Genomic DNA, 19,384 nt, shown 5'->3' on the forward strand with positions numbered 1-19,384 from the left:
ATTAATAGAATCCATCCGATCAATAATTAATAGCTGAGATTGAAAACTATGGAAAAACTGTGTTTATTTACTGCACCAAACCCCAATCCAAAAGAGCGAATCAGATTGGAAATCAACTGGCAAACTCAATTAAAACCATCCAAATCCAATATTACCTCTAAATACTTTTAAATACTTTGATCAGAAATCAATAAAAAAAGAAAAAACCTTCGGTGAGAAAGAGTAACACACACATTTGTTAGAACACATTCACTAATATGAAGGTTTATTTTAACAAGTTATAACTAAAAAGTGATTAAATAAACCTTAATGTGAATGCTTCTAAAACACTCCTAAAAAAATGAGTGTAAATTAGCAACTCCTGTAAGCATTGTTAGAATACACCCACTAATATTTCTGAACATGTATTTCTGCAAGTTATTAACTAAAAAGTGGTTAATACACACTTTAAACTGAATGTTACTAAAAGACTCCTAAAAATTAAAAAATATATGGGTGTAATTATTTCTAACATTAAGAAACAAATGTCAATATGACCCTATTTGTAGTAAGTATACCAAAATTTTCAGAAAAATGCATTACATTAGCTAACTTCGACATGCAAAATTTGAATACATATTCGTGTACAACAAAACAAGTGTCAATTTGACCCTGTTTTCTTTGACAACGACAAAAAATGCTTTGGAACCAGGCATAAAAATGTCAATCCTAAGGTACATCTGCTACTTAATCACTAAACATTCAATATTCACTAATAAATAAACAGTCTCCACAGCTAAAATACTTCTTCATCCACACTTGAATTTTAAGAAGCTACATCTGCTACTTAACATAGTCATATGCCAGTTTCTTCAGTTTCTGCAGCTGACCGATTATGGAGGGCTTCTTCAGGTAACAAAACTCTGAAAACAGCATAATGATGATTTAAGCTTTTTTCTCCCTGTAATCTGTAAACGCTGCCCAAGGCACCTGTTTTAGGGTTTGGAAAAGCATAAAATATCCGCCTAATTCTCTGATGGACAAGGGCCATGGCACACCTGACATCATAGTGGAAAGCAAATATATCAGAAAACAGCTACTTAAGAAGATATTTTAACCATCAAAAACTGAAACTTGGAGAGAATGTCTCCATTTCATGTGGTACGGGGCATTCAAGAAAAAAGGAGAATCAAAATGCTATTGACAGCTAGCTTCTTTTCATGATATTCCTTTCATACTAATTCAGACATCAAATAAATTAAAAAGACAATCAAGTATTTTTGAAGTTATAGAGGAATCTCCTCTCCAATCTTACATTGTGCAAGGTTCCCAAACAAGATATATGTCGTAACCAGTACATAAGTAAGGTCGTGCTGATAGCAGATTAGATTCTGTTTGACTATGAGGGTTCAATTTATCATTGTCCTCAACCTGATTGGATGTTTGACTCTGAGCATTCAATTTGCCATCATCCTCAACCTGAAACGTCGCCACACCAATATCAAAATAAAGCTTTCAACATAGTACACAGTTGAAAATGAACAAATATAACTAAGGTAAATGCTATTGCATTTGTATTTTAAGTTTCCATATTCCCAATGTTAAATTTGGTGTGATATGCTTTATTAGGCCTTAGATTTTCAACGGGACGTAACGGCCAGTGTCCATCTGGCCAATTAAACGTCTACTTTGTTATCCTTCTGCACAACATTTACGTATCCAATTGATATTGTAGACTCAATGCAATAACCCAGGAACTTCATGATCTATTGAGGTGGTAAAAACTAATCTCCAATAGAACAAATTACTCGAAATTAAGAAAAGAGGAATTGTTGCACTTCATGCATAAGGGTATACAAAATGCTCTATATATTTTTTATGCGGTGTATAATAGTAATAGTTCGCATACTCACATTTTTAAATACATGTAATGTAATTAGACTCATACTCACACTTTAATTAACTTCCACATGATCTCCCCTAATGTAATTTTTATAAAAAAAACTAATAAAGCATCGAAGTTATGATAATTCAAGTTCCAAAAAATCAATTCTTGCAAAAAAAAAAAAAAAAATCAAGACATCAATAAAATAACATTGATTTAAGTGACAACATATAATTCAATTGAAAAATTATTCACAGATCATCCAAATTCTAATCATAATACATTACCAATAGAAACAGTAATTTAAATTAAAACACAAGAAGATATCAACAAGACTTAAGAAAAGGGTTTATGGATTACTTTTAAATTTAACATTTTAATTAAGATGTGGGGGGAATGGAATAAGGTGGATACGAAAGTACTGATCCCGCACCCATCCCCTTAAATTTTTTCAGGTAATTACCCTTCTCCAAAGCCACATCCATTTAACTAAGTACTCTATCCATTAGTGTGATTTTTGGGAGTACCCGTCTCTACAGGCCAAGTTTCTTAAAGAGACATAATAAATCAGATGTGGGTAAACTTACAGTTGCCCCGACAGTTTTCTGTCTCTTTGAAGGAGAGCTTGAACAAGGACTTTCATGATCCAATTCCAAATATTTTTCTTTACTGCCCTCGTCGTTGGGAAAAAGACGTCTATCCCTGGCAGCAGATGATTCTATAGCTACAATGGCAGCATGTCGCAAAGGATGGCAATAGTATGAACTCTGTGAATTTGATTGCTGCTCAGCCCACTGCCAAGGACAGAGACAAGCAACACCTGTATATGATTGTTTGAGATGATTGCAGGAACTTCTTAAATGCAACGGTTTCTGGGGATCCAAGCTATTGGCAATAGGATGGGAACTAAGTAAATCTGGTTTATTACAGCAGCTGTCATCTTTGCAAGTATTCCAAGCAAAAACCTGATCACGTGCAGTTGAAATTATTTGCTTGGCTGAAGGATCCACTATCACCGCAGCATTGACTACCTAAATTGATCAAATTCTAGGTAAGCAGCAGTTGAATGTGAAAGTTAATAGTTGGAAACAATAATGTAAATAGGCTTTATTGTTTCAGCAAGTGATAGAGGGGGGCAAAACTGAACATAGCTCAAGCTTTGGCATAATCAGAAAAATAAAGCAACAGAAGATAAGCCTGTCCAGTCAATACATTATTCTTTGTCACAAATTGTATCAAAAAGGTCAAATTTGTACATTTACCGAGCCACCAGAAGTTGCCAACTCTACTGCAGACTGCATAAACTTCAATACTGATTGTGAGTCCTCCTCGCTAAATCCAGTAATGCCATCGATGCTGCTGTAATTTTATTTAAATGCCAAGCCAACATCATAAGCAAAGACAACTATTATCGTACAACAACACAAGTTTTTGGCATTTTAGTCCAGTTAGCTTATTGACAAAAAAAAAATGTAGAGCCCCTCCCCCAAAATAATTCAGCATGGGTTATGTATGGTAAAGATTTCATGCTTTGCATAACTTATCCCGAGTGTCAAACAAACATGAGACTAAAAGATCTTGATTCACCAGATGGTCCTAAATCCACCTCATGCCCAATACTTATGCAGTCCAAATTTTTTAAAATACCCTTTTAATCCTTTCCCATTTGAACTTCCCTAGTTTCTACCCATAGAACATACAACGCTTAGATGGTTACATAGAATAAATATTTTTAAAAATTACTTGCAAATCTAATACATCGGATACCATAATTACTGGAAACATCATAAAAATGTAAACAAGTCTGGGTTATTCATGAAGACAGAAAACAATAATTACATATTGGATATCATAGACACAAGGGTGGTCACATTTTCATCTAGTATGCCCCACTAATGTATATATTACCCACTACCAAGTCAACTAGACACAATGAATAACTTGTAACGCTCCTCTCATGGATATAATTTTTTGTATTAAGTCCCAGGCCATCTTCCAAATCATCTAATCAAATTGGAGGATATAATTCCTGGACCTGGAATTTCATTTAACAGTACACGTTTTAATATGGATTGTTTTATTCATCTGATATTTTGATGACAACTTTCATATAGGGTCTTCGAATTTCAAATACTCAAATGAAACCAACATTTTGTAATTTTGATAAAATCCCACAATGATATTCGAAATAAAGTAACTTTATAAAAGAGTAAGAATTTGAAGCTTACTAAGTTCTTGGGTGATATGATGTTGGCCAAAACTTGCATTGCTCTTGCCACTCCTCTTTTGATATTGCTTCATATTTGCAGACCTAAAGTATATTAACGTCAACTTTAGCGTGCAAACTAACTAATTGAAAGACAACAAGGACCATGTGCCCTCAGGATCCCAACCAAAACTTAAAAATGATCGCTTCAATTAATCAATTTTGTCTTGAAATGTAGTGAACCCTAACAAAAGTATCGGATTGCCATTTAATTAATACAGTTTAGTGTTAAAACTTTTTGCATTATTAACATTTGATAAACACGTGATAAAATTGAAATTCCATTCATGTATGAACTACTGCTTTTCAATGTTAAGGATTTGCTGTTTCTTTTAAATGGATGATTTAGTTAGCAAGATACGAGGACCAAAAAAGTGATCTTCAAGATTAAACTTCAACTGTTATTGGAGTACCATAAACTAAAATATAGAATTATTTACATCAGAAGGCCTAATGTTGTTTGTGTATTTTCTAATTGCAAAATTCCAAAAATACACACACCAAAAAGAGCTAGTAACATTTAAATCCTAAGAGCTTTTATGGAATTTTCTATCTCATTCCGAGGGGCGGCACTATCTTGCCTCAACGGCCGTTATTTTGACTGCTGCTGCATGTCTTGTAGTGGCCAGGGGCAACTCTGCTGCTAAAGCATTGTATTGACTACAATGCTCATCATACTTCCATAGTCCCAAAATAAATGACCTAATATTGACTTTGTATACTATTCACATGATCGTACTTTTCTACTGATATGTACAAGCAAATATAAGCATATGAGATGTTGTTTGATTTGTCTTGATGAGTATTTTCTACTAATAGTTAACTTAAGATATTAATGATTAAAGTCATACATTGACAAACGTGAAGGTAGTCAACTATATCATTTATTTTGGGATTGAGGGAGTAACTATTAAGAATTGAATATTGGACATGTTTTTTAGTTTCCATGATCATAACTATATTCTACTATCTGAAAGTCACATTGGACCTCCATTGACCTGACTCCGAGTCAAGATGGGTGGACCGACTTAAGGGGAGCAAAGCTCTCCCAGCACCTATTTTATTTTCTTTCTAGTCTTAATCGATAACATTAAAATATAAGCAAGCATTATCATTATCATTCATTAACAAATATGAAAAATAAAAAGTAAACGAAGACCCACTTTTGTAATAAAAGGACTCAACTGATAGGAACTTATGAACTCCTGGAGATGAGGTGGCACAGCATCCAATTGATTGTCACCTTCATAGGCCAAGCACAAAACCACTGATAGCTCTATTTGTCCTATCAAACATTCCTAGTGTCACCAGCAATGTAATGTAATAATAGTAGTAGTAGCAACTAATTTGGAAATTTAGCAAATGAAATTGAAAAGTACCTCCTTCTTCTAGAACTTTCTTCCTAATTCGTTTCACATGACGGAGACCTTCAAGTGGTGCTATTTGATTCAAACGCCTAACAATAAATTTAAGCATAGATTAGTTTACGAAGCATGGAGCAAAAACATAGAAGAAAAAAAAAAGAATCTAATCTAACCTAACAATTTGGTTGGCATGCTTTGGGTTGATGAATGAAGCAAAAACGGTAACTGCATATAACAGAAAGAAACGAAGAAACAGTGTTTGAATTGACGGAATTCCAGATAGAAAATATATTGAAGTGAAGAGTTTAGATAATGTGACCAGTAGGTTGATGGTGAAGGTCGTGCGGTGGTTCGTCGGGGATGTGCACTATCAACTGGCTGTTTGTCATTCTCGTAGCGACGGTGCTGTGAAGAAAACCGCAATGGAGAATGCCGCTAGGGGACCGTTAATGTTCCGGTACGGTGGCGACGGGAGTGGAAACGGTGTTGTATGATCGGCGGTGATGGAGAAAAGGGAACTAACAACGGCAGAATGCGGATAATCTGCATCCCATAAAGTTATTATTTTTGCGTCAAAAAAATAAAGTTAATTTAATTTTTAAAAATATTTGAAAAACAGGCCGACCCAATAGCATTGATTTGGGTCTATTGTATACTGGCCCAACAAGAAGCTCGAACAGGTTAAAGAGCATCGAGATTTACTTTTGCCTACTCTATTTTCCACGCACGAAATTACCAAAATACTTTCATCCGTTACTTAGATAGATGATACTCCCAAAACACCATACCTTTATAACTTAAGTAGCGGACGACATTTTTCAAAAAACTATCATTTTTATAACTTCTGCTACTTAAGTAGCGGAAGGGTGAAATAGGAAAAGCGTAGGACGCACGAGTAAATGGTAGGGCGACAAAAATATTTCTCCAGAGCATCACTGCATGGAACAAAACTATGCAAGGATAGTTAAAACAAAAAGTGAAAAGTGTGAGGTGAGTTAAGTCTTACATTAGATATAAAAGTAAATGTTTAGTACTTTACAAATGAAAAGACTCGTAAACTTAATGTTTTAAAGTTTTTGGTAAGTATGTGACGTCTGGCTGCTATATTTTCATACGTGAGGCGTTCAAGTTACTAGGTCAGTCATTCTGGTATTTTCAATACAGGGGGTGTGAGGCGTCTAAGGGTGTATGTGGGGCGTTTGCCTCAATTTCTGTGTAGTGTTTAAGCCATTTTGTGTCCATTGTTGAGTATGAGATTTTATAGTGAGAAAAAAGTATAGACAAAAGAAGGGGGATTTTGGGGGTTTAATCGCAAGTGATAAGTATTATTTGAGACTAAATATAAGGTTGGGAAACACATTAAGAGTGTGGTTTATTGTTCTTGAGAGGTTGCGAGAAATGGGTAGGAATTAGGGTTTGTTTTTATGAACTCTTGAGGCTAATTTCTTATAGAGTGAATTTTTGCTCAACTCTTTATTATTGTTGATTAAATAAGAGGTTTAAATTCACAATTTTTTTTTAAATAAGATAAAAATCTCGTATAATATTACACACTAAAGACAACAAGATGATACGTTCTTCAGAAATAGAGACAAAATAAAAAAAAATGATTTCTTCTATGTTACTATTGGCAAGATCATATTTTGCTAAATTATGAATTAATTTTTTTATTGTCAAATAGTCTAGTGCCCGGAATTTCATCTTAAGGTACCTTAAAACCTTAAGATACCTTAAGGTGAATAAATAAAGTATTCGACGTTCGAATTTTAACTTATGCATATAAAATGCAATGTCTACCTATTAAGCTTAGCTAATGGAGACTATAAATTTACTTATTATCATCCCTAAATGTGTCAAAACTGGATTGACTATATAACCATTGGTTGTTGTTTTTTTTTTTTTTTCCTTTGATGCTCAAAGATTGTTGTGTCATAGTCCATTTGAAGGATGCATCTCCATAAGCACAAATGATTTGCAAACTCTAACAAAATCAGCACCAACACATGATGTGATCAGAACATTATTACCAAGCAAGCAAGCAGCCACAGCAAAATACAATTTAAATTTGCTAATTGCATTCCGCAGCCATCCTTTTAAAGATGATTTTATTCCTTAGATGACATCTTAACTCCACTTTCCACCTACCCAATTCCCCAAGTTGTAAGAAATGTGATATTGCAATGCAATTGCACACACCAATATCCAACCTCCACCACGAGTAAAATGCTGTCCAAACTTTGTATGCAAAAAATAATCAAATTAAAATCCAATATAGATACTAATGCACTAAGGATGTCGGTTTTCTGAATTAATAAGTATATATATACTTATGCAAGGTCATGAGATAATAAATGAGAGGACTATAATTATTCACATTGATATATATATATATATATAGTGCCACCTTATGCCCTTAATAGATTTTTATAATAAGGTTGCATATCCAATTGTGTTGAATTTTGAAGTTCCTCCCCACATGTGGTTAGGATCATTTCCTTGCTGTTTCCCAAGGTTCCATTCCAATTGTGCAAATACATAATCTTTGCTAGTTGTTTATATTCATATGTTATCCCTAGAGACTTATTGTAGTTTTATATTCTAAAGAAAATCCTTCCACCTAAGCAAAACTTGAATTCCATGGGAATCAAAATATTTCTTAATTAAGCATCTTTAAGCGATATGGGAGGACACTACATTAAGAATTTGAAAAAACAGTTGTAAGTTGTAACAGAAAATTCACAAGTTTTTAATTAGTTTATAATCCCTTATAAATTATGAATGATATATATACAGTAAAAAGTTTGAGCATATTTATATTTAACCTAAAATTCAAATATTAAATTTTGACCTTGTAAATTTACACATATGAGTAGTCACTTATTTGCCAAGTTCAATCCACACATACACCTAAGCTTAAAAATGATCAACTAAAAATGTTACAGATTTAGATTTTTTTTGTAACACTCAAATTTTTCATTAGTAACATTAAATTAATGTTACCGGTTTATGTTTCGTGTAACGTGTAAAAATGTTACTAATTTATACTTCGTAAATTAGAAAATGTGGATTAGCTATAGAAATTTTTGTAGTCAATCCATTATATTGCCGCCTATTAGACCTTGAGAATCTCTGTAATAGTTTTAATCTTCACAAACTATCATTCATACAATCATTTTTTGAGAGAAAAAATGACTAGTGAGAGCGTCTAGTCATTGAATCTTAAAATTACTTAACAAGTATGTTTTACAAAATTTATGCAAATCACAATATACTACATTTAGACCGTCATTTTTTTGGTAGAGTGGTTTTAATAAAATTATTACTGTTAAAAAATAAACAATATACATTGAGGGTTCGTTTGATCTGCAAAATATAAATGCTGGACAGAACGGTACAAGACAATACAAGATAGAACAATACGGGACAAACGTTTAAGGTATTGAACAAAATTTGTGTTGTACGATATTTGGTGGACAAAATGTTATTTTGGTATTTTAGACAACTTTTGTTCTGAGGACAAAAAGTTATTCCGTGGTTCTGTGGAGGACAAGAGTTTCAATTTTTGTCTTGTCCCTTTACCCCCAATTTGTCCAGTACCAGAAACAGTTTTAAAATCAAATACAGTACAGCAGAAGTTGTCTTGTCCAGACCCTTATTTTTTAGTAGATCAAACGCACTCTTAAACCGTCACTTTTTTATAATAAGATAATGACATGAGATTTCATAACTAAATCTACGAATCATCCATGACATGATATAAGGAGCTAATTAATGAAAGCTAATCAACACAAAGAAAACTTCTTCGATGCACTTTTTTAAGACAAGCTTTAAACATATAGATAAATAATTATGGGAAAAGCTAAAATGTGTCCTATAGGTACATGTTAGTAATTCAAAAAAGAAAATATTTTATCATAATTAATGCATTTACTTTACTTTTTAAACTTGATAACAAATTAATTACACAAAATTTAAGAGAATGTTTCTACTTTTAGATTCTTAACACGCGTCCGCCCTTAGGGCACATGTTATAGCAAGACCCAATAATTATATATGAATCATACATGTATTTTCATTTTTTTGACATAAAATGATATACATCTATGTATTTTGTTTTTCTACCTACATTTATAGTATTAGATTTTGCCACCACTAATTGAAATTTCAGTATTTCTCCCTGTGGTCTCACATGTATATATATATTTTTTTTTTATCCAAAATGAAGATATGATATAGGACCATAATAATGTGACACAAGGTTCTGCATATGCATTATATAATTTGTCTACACAATTTAACAAACTAGATACTAGATCAATGGAAGATAACATGATCAATTATAATTTATAAGTGTAGATAATTGTCAACCTTAAGTAAGTAAGCTCAAGTACCCGTGTGCATAATTAATGTATGATGAGAACGAAATTGTAAGAATAGAATAAAATAGTAGATTGAGAGAATCGTGTGGAATGAATAATGCAGATGCAATGTAATAGTTTGCATGTGTATACAAATCTATCGGAGATACCATATGTATGTTTGTATTCCTTACGTCTCCTCTGCTTCTTTTTATCTTGTTAATAATTATTTCTGTAATGCATAATTCTTAAACTCACTTATTGGTTTCAATTATACTATTTTTTGGTAACTTTTGTTTGTATATATTTTAGACGAAGAGCAATCATTATACCAGAAATTTATATACTGCAATTTCAAAATCTTAAGTTTAAATTTGAGTGAAAATGTCTTATCTAAGGATATCAACATTTGCTAATTGAAATACTAGTTATTAATAAGGTAACTTTTGTCTTGTTAACAAGTGCTCAAGTGACCAAAATCATTCAACTCAACTGACTAATAAATTTTATTGGATTATTTGGAAGAATCCAAGTTTGATTCTTAGATAAAACAACTTTGTGGCCAAGCTTTAATTATTTTGTGGTTGAACACCAAATTACTAGAATTCATTCCCCTAAAAATTGGAGGATTAACGAAAAAAAACTATAACAAAAAGTCATATGTTTAAAGACACAAATTGCTTATTTTTTTATTTTTTTTTTACCATTGAGCTAAAGTTCATTTTATATCTTTTATTAATTACTGGGAGAGTAATTTACAATGTTAGAGGGTGTAACATTAATTAATGGGAGAGGATTTTCTCCAATTACATTATGGTCCAATTTTTTTACCGACCATTAATTTGGAAGAAGAAAGAGAATGATAAAAGGAAAAAGGTGAATTTAAAGGTGGAGATCGAAACACTTAAAAAATATGAGGAAAAATATTGAAATAATGTAATGTTGAGATTTTTTTTTTTTACAAAGAAACGATAATCAAATCCAGAACTTTTAGCATATTACTCAAACTTATCATCATCATCATCGTAACAAACCTAATAACTTTAATGTTGAGGTTTTACTTGCACGAGAGTGTTGTCAATTTTTTAGTACCGAGTTTCATTCATATCTATAAAAAATAAAAAAAGTCACTTCATCAAACGACTTACATTAACATGGTGCTAAAATTTTACTTTTTCTTATATATAAGACAAGTCAAGAGATCATGTCTTATTTTATTTCTTTTATTATTAAGAATTTAATTAGTTAAGTCTTGTTAATTATAAATTATATTTGTGGTGGCAGACTTTCATAAGTCAATTTAAAATTAATTTTGAAGTGGATTTAAAATTTTGATCATTCTGACTTATGATATTAGAATTCACCTAATTTTCTCATTAGCACAAAAAATCTTCTTATTGATTTATTTTTTTTTGACAAAAATCTTCTTATTAATTTTTATTTTATTTTATGGATGCACTTTTTAAATGGTCTCTCTCTCCATTTTTTATGTTGACGACAAGAGTTGAATGCATAATCATATATAATGTGAGCCAACCTTTTATCAACTAATGAACTGATCTTTGTTGCACTACTAAATAAATAAAAAAAAACATTGGTAACTATAATAATAAGAAAATAAATAAATAATTCTTCATATATTATTTTGAACAAGATTGCAAAAAAAAAAAAATACTGAACAAAGATGAAAAATAAGTCATATATTATTATTTTATGATTTTTTTATGTGTGCAAGTGCAACCTTACAACGTTCCAACATAATAATCATTACTAGTGCTATATTTTTGGAATTTAATGTATATGTACCGTCGGTGTAAAGTTATTTTGCACATGCGTCCAATAATACACCGACACATCATGTATGATCATTAAAAACACATGATATGTCACATTCATTAAATGATGTGGCAACGCGTCATTGGATGTATGTGTAAAAAAAAATTACACCGACGGTGCACAATAATTAAACTCATATTTTTGGCGTAGTGTCTCCTCAAAATCTACTTGGCAGAACAAAAGGAAGACATGGAAATTGATTGAAAAAGAATGGAAGTATAAGAATACAGAGTACCAAAGAAAAAAAGGATACAAATCTGAAATTATGTAAAGTTAACTAATCTATATACTAATTTTAACTATAAATACTTTGCATATATGCGCATAATCTCCTGAAGCTAACGACATACTTTTAGTTGAGATTAATAATTAATTAGTGACCTTTTTTCTTATAATTTGAATGGTTCATCTCATCACATGTCTCGCTAACAAATTGGAGAATTATCACTTTCCACCTCACAAACAACTCATAAAATATGACCCACAAATCATGCGTGAAACAGCTCAATTAGATTTGATCTCTCATCCACTTAGTTATACTAACCGCATTAGTTTTAGTGTTAATCTAATTATCATATGTATATATCATTGCTTTAGTTATCTTATCGCAATATTTTTAGTCAATCACTCCTTATATTATTTCTTTTGCGTAAACCCGGTATCATATATGCCAATTGCATTGAGCTTAGTTCGGGACATCGCACTATATATATATATATATATGAGTCGGGCTTAAATCATGGATACTTCATTTATTTATTTTTAAGGTGAATTTTCTAGTTACTAGACTACTTGAAGAAAAAAAAAACCAATTGCATTCCTTATAAGTATGTGGTCAGAGATTCGAGTCCTAACTAATATGTATGAAGAAAATTTGATCGAAAAGGGAGAACTCACGTTAAATTAAAAGAGACTCGTGTTATCTAATTTGACTACTATTAGATAATCTCTCTTTATATTTTAAGCACCTTGTGGCAAGTTTAATACATTATTATAAACTGGGACAAATTGACCGTGCGCTATGAAAACACATGCAAAGTGGAACCCACTTAAAGCTAATTCATTACCTGCATCAATCAATGTAACTAAAATAATCACCATAGCTTAAAGATGATCATATATAAATACAAGAATCAGAATAATTAAAAATAGCTACAAGTATTTTCAATGGTATAAAGTATATTTTGAAGGTAAATCCTAATATAAACTATTTTATTTAGTGGTTCATGGTGGATCAGTCACGAATAACATTATAACGAATACGAATTTTACAAAATTCATCGTTGGATTGAAAGTTTAGATCATATAGATCATTCATAGAAAAATTTAGAAAAATTGAAAACCATTTGATATGTTATTGAGACACATCAAGATTAACGGTTTATTAAATAACGTAAATCTTGATGGGTCTCAATAACACATCAAATGATTTTAAAAAAAAAAAAAATTTATGGATGATCTATACGATATAAACTTTTAATCCAATAGTAAATTTTGTAAAATTCATATTTGGTAGATCACTTGTCTACGGTGGACCACTTGTAAAGGTGGTCTAGCGTAGCATTAGCCATATTTTGAATGCTTAATTTATTAAATTATTTTTAATGATCCGTACAATTTCAAATATAATTTAAGAATTTCAACTAATTGAGTGAGGCACAACTAATTTGGCTTTTTACTCACACTTTGACTTGAGTTTAAGTATAAAATTTCGATAGATTATATAAATTAAATTACATTGCAAATTCTCATTGAGATTGGTTCATTGACCTTGTGCACTTGTGCAATAGTCCATCTATATTTTTATTTTTTTGACAAAAATATTGTTTATATTAAAAAATATATATTTGATCACATTTAATTTATGGACATATTATATTAAAAATATATTATCAAATATATCAGCATATTGTCTTTTTTTTTTATAAGGAAAAAAAAAAATTGGGCCACAAAGCACACTCCGTGCAATGTCTAATCTAATATAAATTTTAGATTAGAACTCAAATCACAACTAATGTGAGCACAAGATCTAACCATCATCTGTATTAATCGCAATTAGTTGGCCATAAATAAGGATAAAAATAGGCTTATAAAAAAGTTTTGAATCTATATAGGCTAGATTGTAGACTCCTATGGACTAACTTGATCTATTACCGACCCTAATCACAAATGGTCTTGCAGCAACTTATTTAGTTGCAATTAAATTTCCCACAGTTAAAGCAGGACGTTGTAACTGATCTTGACCCTATAATTTCTGATCGATGGTTGAAATCATTTTGCTTTACAAAAATGTATTTTAAATTTGAACCATCCAATCTCAAATCAATGATCCAGATTAACTACAACATGAAACTACATCAATAATTTACAGCAGCAAATCCGAATCCTATTTAGTTAACAAATTAAATGAGAGAGAATTGTGGTTGAGAGATGCATACTATATAGTATCCATAGTGTGGAGTTGGATGTATGATGTAGACGATGACGATTGAGTAAGAATACCAATTGTGGAGTAATAAATAAATAATGTAAACATGATTGATATATAATCATAAAATACTAGTATGTGAGTTGAAATATTAATATATAGTGGCAAGAGGAGCATACAATATCTAGCTACCTAGGTGTACAAACATATATATATATATATATATATTGAAATCTATACATGCAGAATCTGATGGATCCATCCAGCTAGGCAGCATCAGCTTATATAAATCCATCAATTGGGCAAAGGATCTTTCATTTCTTTAGGTATTTGCAAAAAAAATCTAAAGAAGAATATGGATCATAGCAATAATTATTATGGAGAAGAAGCATACTTTGGAAATGGAAATTCTTCATCATCATCATCATCATCAAGGAAAGGGAAGAAGAGTAATTCAAATTCAGATCATAATAATAAAGCAAGAAAGCAGCCACAAAGAGGACTTGGTGTTGCTCAATTGGAGAAAATCAGATTACATTCTCATCAATTGCAGACCCCTTATCATCCACCTCCTCCTAATTATTATAACTACCATCCATCTCATTTCAATTACAATGTAATTAAATTCAACTCCAAATCATTTTTTCTATAAGCTACTTTTTAAAGTATTACTATAGAATAGTGAAATTCAATTGATCTATAGTTTAATTTGTGGATCAAATGCAGGAAGATCCAAGAGTACAAATGTCATACTCACCTAATTCATATGCCTTCCAACCTCACAGTACTATGGTATGTCTAATCTAATAATTACCCTAATTTTATTTCATACCAATATCAATGCTCTCACATAACTTGAACAATATTTTATCAAATTATATTTTTTTTAATATTCTTGTGATGCATGGGGTGAACATGTTCCTATATCTTATCTTCTCAATATTGTTTATGCTAGTGCAGAGTAATTGCATTGCACCACAAAGCAATTCAATCCTATGTTTGGTATCATATCACGGTGGTAATGTCAGAATCATGGGAAGCTACAAAGTGTAGCTTTAGGAAAATCACGGTGGATTATTGTGATTCTGACGTATCCATCGTGATACCAAACATACACCAAAATACATTCAAGTATATAATAATGTATTATAATGCATACATATAGTGAGTTGGGAGTATCCTAAAATTTTGACAAAAAAAGTTTGATAATTAATGCAGATGGGCCTACCTGAATATGAAAGAACAAACAACATCAGATATGAGGATTCTCAGCCAAGGTATAGCTCACAACAGATCATTGACATTAATGGCAAACAAAAATGTTCATGAAATTTGTTTTCTTATTTTGTTGTCATGAACTCATGATCATGAATTTGTTCTTATGAGCTTCTTTTTTTTTCTTATCTTAAACTAGGTGGCAACATGCCAATGTGATCGTGGAGAACCAATCTCATTCTCAAACAAACATAACTCAACCTTTTCTAAATCTATATGTAAGCATTTTTCCATTTTTATTTTTAAAATTCTTAGCCTATAGTTTAATTATCTGCAAATTCAAATGACTTATTTTTGGCCCTTTAATATGTATTTAGGACTCACAAGACATAGATATGAAGAAGCATAGGAGTGGTTCTTTGGATTCTCAAACAAGTGATACTCAAGAGCTAGATTTGGAGCTCAGATTATCTCTGTATTAATTGATTGATTCTCATATTTAACGCTTAATTCTATTTACAATATCAACACCAATCTGTAGTTGGACTGTTTAATTTGCAATATACAAATCGAGCAGTGCAAACACTATTTCATTTGATATAATTGGCATTGCTATTTCATTGAACTAGCTCAGCAATTTGACTTTATTTGGAAAATGGTATCTAATAGAACAGACAGAAACAGAATTCGAATTGAGAACTTATGTGGTTTAGCACAAGGGAGCTGTTTGGAAAATATTAGAGGACCATTTTAGGAGTCAAGATGTTAATTGTGGTACTAACTAATGAGACTCTCTCATAGTATAATGCACCACTATTTTGAGTTAGACTTTCTTCGTGCAGTTCTAATAATTGGTATTTTTATTGAGAGTTTGGTAACAAATAGGACCGCGTGAATTAATATACTCAGTAGAATATTGATTGGTTAGTGATACCGTCAAAGAGAAAAGAGTTACCACCAGACAATGGCGTATCCATGAATCAAGATTTTGACTTGACCTGCAAACTTTAAATTAATAACAAAATTACATACATATTCTATAATCGTCCTATGTGCAATTTCATGCTCAGAAACTGTTGAATAATCGAAGCATACATTCATTCATATTAATCCAACTTGAATTAATCCATAATAATGCGAAGACTGAAGATCGAGGCATAAACAACGAAAATAAAACAATCATAGCAACCTGGTATTCTGAAAATTGACCTTTGACAAATCTAAGAACCAAGCTCGTCTTCCCGGTTCCCATGTCTCCTAGAAGAACCTGAAAAGTATATAATTTTAAGAACTTGGGATGATTCAGAGTTCCGAAAGCATTGATTATATATGAAACTGATTAGCGAAATAGTAATAGCAAGCAGGTAGCTCAGTCGATGAGCTAAGGTAAGGGATATGTAACAAATTTTAAACAGAAGGCTTAGAGCTTAAACCATGTAAACTAACATGACCGCTAATATACTTACATTTTCAAATTAAAAAACACAATGGAAATGGATTTGAAGTAGTCATCCACTTAAAATTAGAAAGTTAATTTTGTCACTCTACCTATTTCTTGCGCATTCTAGGCATTTTCATTTTTACTTTTTCACTTGTTAAATAGCGGACCTTATAAAAATGAAAAAAATTTAAGAAAGTTTGTAAATGTCGTTCGCTACTTAAGTAGCGGACATTATAAAAAAACATGATAGGATGTCTTTGAGGTTTATTCGGTATTTAAATAGCAGACAGAGATATTTTAATAAATTTGTAGGACACTCAAGAAAATGAATACGATAACAAAATATTTAATTTGAAAAACAAAAATAAGTCATTTCCTCCTCCTCTCCTTTCAAAATTCTTTGATCACAACACCTGCCATCCAAACATTATTCACGAGTGCTAAATTGTCCTTGATAAAATTGAGTACTGTGCACAATGCATGTATGCCAAAAACAAAACTTTTTTTCTTCTAAGAAATAATGAATAGTACAAAGACATGAACAAATACAATAGTAAGTGTCAAACAACTATTGTAATCCACCCCATTATGGGAAGATAATTAGTTTTGCTAGCTTACCGGTTACTCGCGTACCCTACGATTTTCTAATTTTACCCTTCCACTACTTAGGTAGTGGACGTTATAAAAATCAGAAATTTTGAAAAATAACGTCAACTACTTAAGCAGCAGACGTTATAAATGTAGGTTTTGAGAGGTGAGGTAGCGGACAAGAGTATGTTGGTAATTTCGTATAGCGCGCCCCAGAATCAGTAGGGTGGCAAAAGGAGATCTCTTATGGGAAATGGGTTGCTTGTTAATTTTAACTGTAGTTACGATTATGAGCGTTGATAAATTTTCTAGGGTACAAATCAATTTTATAAATATGCGGTGTTAGCCATCCGATCCGATCTAATATAAAAGATATAGATTAGTCTGACGATAGGGTTTTATGACTGCACCATGGTTCCCAATCATGTGTATTATACATCTAGAAAAATATGACTGTTTATCCAACTAATTAATTCGTTCTATTCATGCAATGCAAGAAATTTTCGTAACATATAGTATCTCTCTTTTCTTCTCCTGTCATAATTTCATTACCATGGACAACATGTTGTAATTTTTTTCGTCTCTTTCTTGCACGAATAAATCTTTGAAGATAGTTTACTAAACGCCTCGTATTTTATTTTACGGTTTTTTATTTTGTAGCTTTGTTTTCATTTTCTATCATCCACTTTATTCAATATTGCTAACATAATTTCCAATATTTTGTAGAAAATATTTTCCATTGATACTTCCATAAACAGATTGTTTAAAATATGTTATTTGTTTAATCATGCATTTGATCCATGCTAATATATTTTATTTTTAGTGCTTGTTCATTTTGGTTCTTTTGATTGAAATTAGTGTGGTGTTATTGGAGTTAGAATAAGAAGCCCATATATTAATTTAGAATTGATTTTAGTTCATTTAAAATAATTTAGGTTGTTTTAGTTGTTTACTCTTTTTTTAAACCTTATTTATTTATATTAATTATATAATTTATTTATTTTAGCATGCATGTGCGCACGCACGTATACACACTAAGCACGAACATGCGCACACTAAACATATCTTAAAAATAATCATTTAATAATATACTCCCTCCGGTCCTTTTTATAAGGAACACTTTGAAAAAATCACACAGACCAAGGAAACATATTTAACATAGTTATTTTCATTTAATACTCTTATAAATTTAAATTTATTCCATGTTTACCCTTATTTAATTACTTTTTATTCAACTAACTTACTTATTTTTAAATTCTCTTTCATAATAAATAAGGGCATAAGTGAAATTGAACATTAAAAACATTTGAAAATTGGTCAAAGTTTCTTATAAAAAGGACCAATTTTTTTTCCCAAAGTGTTCCTTATAATAAGGACCGGAGGGAGTACATTGGTTTAAAATTTCTAAATTGTTGATTGTTTTGCAGTTCGAGTTGGATTATTATACATTATATGATTATATCCGGCTTAGGTGGAAGTTTAGTCTCTGCACTGTTTATCCAGTCCAGGGTCACCGTCGGTGCCTCTGGTGCACTGGCCAGCTTAACAGGAGGGTCTATAGCAAAGAGCTTCATAGACTATTGGACACTACACCTTCCATTAATGGTTGTTATTTAATCTCTTTTTATTATTGAGTTTTGGTTTATATGTTTTGGTATCGTAGTAAAAAAAGTTTATTTTTGTTGTTTTGTAGGGTTTTGACTTGTCACTTGTTGTTTCCATGATGCTCGTCAATGTCGTTGTAACAATTGTTCAGCACGGTGACAACTTTGCAAATCTGGGAGGATCGATCATTGGAGCACTTTTTGGATTTGTGATATTTACTCGGCCCCCATTGAACAGATTGCGTTCTACCGCTTTGTTGATCGTCATTTTTGTTGGGTAATTTCTCTTTCTCATCATTGTTGGAATAATAGGATCAAATATAAAGGTTTACACCTATTTACTTAATAAATCACATTTGATGAGCCACAGATTGTTGATTGGGAAGATGATGGTGCTAAAAGGAGTAAATTTGAACGATC

General features: G+C 31.3%; 2 protein-coding genes across 5 annotated transcripts; one reads left to right on the forward strand and one right to left on the reverse strand.

The window, feature by feature from the left end:
• Window positions 1–562: 562 nt before the first annotated feature.
• LOC123915481 (tRNA-specific adenosine deaminase TAD3-like) lies at window positions 563–6,068 on the reverse strand. 4 transcript variants are annotated; one of them, XM_045966621.1, is made up of 10 exons: window positions 5,946–6,046; window positions 5,814–5,904; window positions 5,668–5,719; window positions 5,510–5,586; window positions 5,294–5,415; window positions 4,093–4,175; window positions 3,121–3,223; window positions 2,452–2,895; window positions 1,295–1,458; window positions 563–1,037 (listed from the first exon to the last, which is right to left on the reverse strand). In XM_045966621.1, the coding sequence occupies exons 2-10, from the start codon at window positions 5,881–5,883 to the stop codon at window positions 836–838; spliced, it is 1,317 nt and encodes a 438-aa protein (XP_045822577.1). In that variant the 5' UTR covers window positions 5,884–5,904; window positions 5,946–6,046; the 3' UTR covers window positions 563–835. The 4 variants fall into 4 exon arrangements, with proteins under 4 accessions (XP_045822577.1, XP_045822579.1, XP_045822578.1 ...); XM_045966623.1 differs by having other exon boundaries at window positions 3,127–3,223; window positions 5,814–6,068; XM_045966622.1 differs by having other exon boundaries at window positions 3,121–3,220; window positions 5,814–6,046.
• An 8,269-nt stretch (window positions 6,069–14,337) lies between these two features.
• Window positions 14,338–16,099, forward strand: LOC123915482 (protein SPEAR3-like). The gene is made up of 5 exons (XM_045966625.1): window positions 14,338–14,732; window positions 14,843–14,908; window positions 15,335–15,393; window positions 15,531–15,609; window positions 15,709–16,099. Exons 1-5 carry the CDS (start codon window positions 14,472–14,474, stop codon window positions 15,811–15,813), a joined length of 570 nt encoding a protein of 189 aa, XP_045822581.1. The 5' UTR covers window positions 14,338–14,471; the 3' UTR covers window positions 15,814–16,099.
• The last annotated feature ends 3,285 nt before the right edge of the window (window positions 16,100–19,384 follow it).

Source organism: Trifolium pratense, linkage group LG3 (assembly GCF_020283565.1).
Source record: "Trifolium pratense cultivar HEN17-A07 linkage group LG3, ARS_RC_1.1, whole genome shotgun sequence".
Lineage (NCBI taxonomy): Eukaryota > Viridiplantae > Streptophyta > Magnoliopsida > Fabales > Fabaceae > Trifolium > Trifolium pratense.